Source organism: Microtus ochrogaster, chromosome 15 (genome assembly GCF_000317375.1).
Source record: "Microtus ochrogaster isolate Prairie Vole_2 chromosome 15, MicOch1.0, whole genome shotgun sequence".
Taxonomy (NCBI): Eukaryota; Metazoa; Chordata; class Mammalia; order Rodentia; family Cricetidae; genus Microtus; species Microtus ochrogaster.
The window spans coordinates 4,418,876-4,423,759 of record NC_022017.1 but is presented as its reverse complement, the minus strand read 5'-3'; the positions used below and the strand labels follow the sequence as shown (position 1 = coordinate 4,423,759).

The window sequence follows — 4,884 nt, the reverse complement described above, 5'->3', positions numbered from 1 at the left end:
TGATGATGCAGTGGAGGAGGCCAGGGAGGTCATGATGCAGTGGAGGAGGCCAGGGAGGTCATGATGCAGTGGAGGAGATGACTGCTCCACAATGGAGATTGTATTCAGACCATGTCAGCCCTGATAGTAAAGATGACAGGGCAGATTTCCATTCTAGTTTGAATGGTTTCTCCCTGAGCTTTTCACACTGGCCATTTTATGCTGTTTATTTCTGAGAATTGATGTTAGAGACTAATATAGTAGAGAATGTTAATTCATAATAAAGAGCTTTTTAAGTAATAATAAACAGATTGGTGACATTGCTAAAGTTTTAGTTGATGGATAGATCATAAGGCTCCTCTTACGCTGACAGTCCTTGTGCGTTTCCCTCGTGATAATTCGAAGACGGCAGGTAAATACTTTAGACTTTGCCTTTGGTTGCTTTTGCTGCTATTTAAGGTTAAAATCTATTTCCTCTAAAGTAGAAGAATAAAGGAAGATAAGATTTGGTGTAATTGAATGGAAATATGGGCTTTGATATCTGTGTTATTTATGTTGTTCTGGCCTGGGTAGCTGCTACTCTTGATTTGGGGATAGGGCTGGGAGAAGAAAACTGTGTTAGAATTTGTCCCACTGGCCTCAAGAGTCACAGAAGGTTACACTGGCTTAGGGTGCATACTTTGTAATGTCAGGTTGAAACAGTGTTTGGTTTTACTTAGGGAACAACCACAAAAATTGTTTGAGCCATGTTTTCTCGAGCTGCGACATTTAAAAGCTCTCTGGGCTCCATGGCACAGTGGGTAGTGATGGGTGTCTCTGGGTGCCATTGCCAAGCGTGGTGTACTCATGCTCACTCACACTCACACCCTCACTGACTGTGCTCACTCACGCTCACACCCTCACTGACTGTGCTCACTCACGCTCACACCCTCACTGACTGTGCTCACTCACGCTCACACCCTCACTGACTGTGCTCACTCATGCTCACACCCTCACTGTGTTCATTATTTTTTTCTCCACAGGATGCTGGAGGTCAGCAGATTGGCTTCTTGCTAGGGAGCTGTGGGATTGCCTTAGCTCTCACCAGTGAAATTTGTCTGAAGGGCCTGCCAAAAACCCAGAATGGAGAAATTGTACAGTTTAAAGGTGAGTAATATTCATGCCCAAATTACCCATTGAAAGTCAGGTCTGAGTCCTTTAGATTTTTGTTTGTTTTTTGCTTTTTTCAAGACAGATTTTTCCTGTGTAGCTCAAGCTGTCCTCGAACCCACAGAGATACAAGCTGCCTCTGCTGCCTGAGTCCTGGCTAGTTAGAATTTTAGTAGAGTAACAACTAAGGACTTCATGTGTATGTTTTTTGTTTGTTTGTTTTTTATTCTTAGTCACAAGATCGGTATAGTAATTATCCCTGTTTTTCAGGTAGGAAATTGAGAAACAGTATCCTTAAATTCCAGCTAATAAAGGCAGAGCGGTGATTTGAACCCAATCTGTCAGGTTCTGTAGTCACACTCTTAACCTGTGTACGTTAAGGTTGGGAGGTGGTAGGACACACGGCTCTGCAGGCTCCCCTGACGGGTGAGTCTCCCGTTGTGGAGGAGTCCAGCCCACATTTCTCATGTGGACAAATGCTCTTTTGAAAGCAGTTATAATTAGCGACTTTTCACTAAACCTAGTAAAAATTAAGTATTTTATTGATGATGAAATGATCTTAATATGCTGATTTGACATTTAAGATGACTAGTTCAGTGTGAAGCCCTTCACTGGTGGCTTAAGCAGTTCAATTTTCACTCTGGGTTGACAGGTTGGCCTCGGCTCAAGTGGGTTGTAACAGATTCCAAGTACCTTTCAAAGCCTCCCAAAGACTGGCAGCCCCACATCTCACCCGCTGGTACAGAACCAGCATACATCGAGGTAAGTCTGGAGACAGTGTGTGTTTCTTGGCTTTTTTTTTACGCTTCAGATGCATGGTAGTGACTGCTAAGAGGTAATTTTTTTTGTAATAACAAGGATAGGTAAAACTTGAAATAGCTTTGACCACGAAAGAAGAGGGTGGGCATACTGCTGACGCAAAGACAGAGAGTGGGGCCTGTTTGAAGCCAGTCAGTGCGGGTTTCCTTCGTCCCACCCCTCCTGGGAACTGCTGCTGGGGCTGGCCCTCATCATGCAGCCCTCCTCAGCACCCTGGCCTCAGGGGAAATGTCCTTGCTCTGTACTGCCAGGCCCTGCTCCTAGAATCCCCTTGCTTGAGAGCCTCACATTACCCACGGTTCTCTACTGAGCGGGAACTTTTAAAGGGCTGTTAGTAGGCGAGAAATAAGATTGACTTTATTGTGTAAAAAGATTTGTTTAGGCCAGCTGGGTGCTCAGCAGGCCCGCACTCACCACTCAAGCTTGACAGGTTTGACCACAAAACCTCACATAAAGGTGGAAGGAGAGAACCACCTCCACCACCTCCACACATGTGCTATGCATGGGCACCATACACGCAAATAATAATGAAGTTTTTAAAAAGATTTATCTAGATTGGCTGGGCTAGAAAGGGAACACTGGGTTTTAGGGTTGGGTTTTTTTGTTTGTTTGGTTGGTTTTGTTTTTTTCCCCTAAATTTTATATGTATGAGTGTTTTGCCTGTGTGTCCATGAGTGGACCATGTACATGCAGTTCCCACAGAGGCCAGAAGATGGCATTAGCTCTCCTAGAACTGAAGTTCTAGACAGTTGTGAGCTGCTATGTGGGTACTGGGAACTGAACTGAGTCCTCTGAAAGAGCAGCCAGTGCTCTTAGCTTCTGAGCTATCTCTCCAGCCCTAGCCTGCATTTTTTTTTTTTCGAGACAGGGTTTCTCTGTGGCTTTGGAGCCTGTCCTGGAACTAGCTCTTGTAGACCAGGCTGGTCTCAAACTCACAGAGATCCGCCTGCCTCTGCCTCCCGAGTGCTGGGATTAAAGGCGTGCGCCACCATCGCCCGGCCCCTAGCTGAATTTAAAAAAAGCTTTTGAGCTGGAGAGGTGTCACTGGCTGCTCTTCCAGGGGAAGAGTTCAATTCCCAGCATTCACATGACAGTTTACAGTTGGAACACCAGCTCTAGGGGATCTGGCACCCTCACACAGACATACATTCAGGCAAAACACCAATGCAAAGAAAATAAAAATAAGTATTTTTTTTAAAGTTACTGAAGTGAGCCAAAGCTCGTAGAGATGGCTAAGAGAAGTGGATAGGGTTGAGAGACAGTAGGGAGTAGAGCCAGCCAGACTGGTGACTGGTCCTGAAGGGAGAAAAGGCATCTGAATGGATGGCAGAATCCTTCAGTTAAATAGAAAATATAGAAAGAGTCAGGCAGTATGTGGTACACACCTTTAATCTCAGCACTCAGGAGGAAGAGGGAAGTAGATCTCTGTGAGTTCAAGGCTAGCCTGGTCACATAGTGAACTTCAGGACTGCTTGGTCACATAGTGAGTTCCAGGACAACCTGGTCTACCTAGTGAGTTCCAGAACAGCCAGGACTTCGTAGTAAGACCATGCTTCAGAAAAACAAGAAAACATGGAGAGAGTGCTCATGGGTGGAGGTGGGGATGGGACGGAGACTTGGTAGCATGCTTTCCTGTGACAAGTGGGATCCTGTGAGTCTAGGCCTCTGAAGGAGAGGCTAGTGGACACAGAGCCAGCAGTCAAGCAAAGATACCACACCCTGATGGCATAGGGTAGGAAGGAGGGGGATTCTCAGGTGTGCCAGCATTTAAGGCATAGTCAGAGATAGAGCAGTGAGAGGGAGAGACCAGGAGACACAAAAGCTAAACAAGGAACTCAGATGGGCAGAGATCTGTTGGGTAAATTGTGGAAAATATCTTTGATCTGATACAGAGGAAGGCTGCACCCTGGATGAAACACTGACACGAAGACACCTCCTGCAGGGGTGGATCGGTCCCTGCTACCAGCTGAGGCCCTGCTGCTTCTTGCCTTTAGTGTTTCTGTGGTATTAGGGAATCAAACCAGTGTCTCACACAGCTCGGCAAGCATTCTACCATTGAGCAGCTACTGAGGAGTGGCTTTATTTGGCATTTTGCTTCTGTTCATACAGCTCAAATCTCTTGGCATTAGTCTTTTTGGTGACCACATCACGTCGACGAGCGACTAAACTTTGAGGTCATTTTGCACATGCTCCAGTTGGGCTTCATTGTCATCTGGGCTGGGCTCTGTTTGACTAGAGTTCGGGATCCAACTGCAAATAATAAATAAAAAATGGTTTATCTGGATTGAGGTTTGGGCTCTGAATTTTGTCATTTATAATAACCCATCTTATTGTGCTTCTTACAGTTTTGTTTTTGTTTTATTTTTCTAGTATAAAACAAGCAAAGAAGGGAGTGTAATGGGAGTCACAGTGTCCCGACTTGCAATGCTGTCCCACTGCCAAGCTCTGTCACAGGCCTGCAATTATTCTGAAGGTCAGACCTCATCCCGTGACTGCTCACATTGTTAACTTCAGATACTTGTGGCTATGAGCGCCCACTTGGTGATTAGACTCCATTTAATGACCAAATTCAGAGGGAAACGTTCCAGGGCACATTCTTGGCTTGCTTTTGCCTTCTTTTTCTTTAAAAAAAAAAAATCCTGTAATTTAAATAAACTTCTAGACAAACCAGATATGTAAAATCTGATTTCTAGAGTACAGAGATAGAAAACTGTATTTTTAGGCTGGGGGGGGGGTGTCTCAGGTGTCTCCATCTTCCCATGGAAAACTTCCAACTAAGTAGGAGCTACGCTGCTCCAAAGGTTCAGATTAAAACAGAAAGCACTGACAGGCGGTGGTGGCACATGCCTTTAATCCCAGCACTCAGGAGGCAGAGGCAGGTGGATCTCTGTGAGTTCGAGACCAGCCTGGTCTACAAGAGCTAGTTCCAGGACAGGC

The 4,884-nt window shown here is 45.4% G+C and overlaps 1 protein-coding gene across 2 annotated transcripts in view; it reads left to right on the top strand.

Moving 5' to 3' along the window:
- Dip2b (disco interacting protein 2 homolog B) overlaps window positions 1–4,884 on the top strand; it is a 197,576-nt gene that overhangs the window by 129,988 nt on the left and 62,704 nt on the right. For both annotated transcript variants that reach the window (XM_013348681.2, XM_026782823.1), the window contains 3 exons: window positions 1,002–1,125; window positions 1,781–1,890; window positions 4,318–4,420. In XM_013348681.2, coding sequence (XP_013204135.2) covers window positions 1,002–1,125; window positions 1,781–1,890; window positions 4,318–4,420 — 337 coding nt within the window. The remainder of the gene's footprint in view (window positions 1–1,001; window positions 1,126–1,780; window positions 1,891–4,317; window positions 4,421–4,884) is intronic.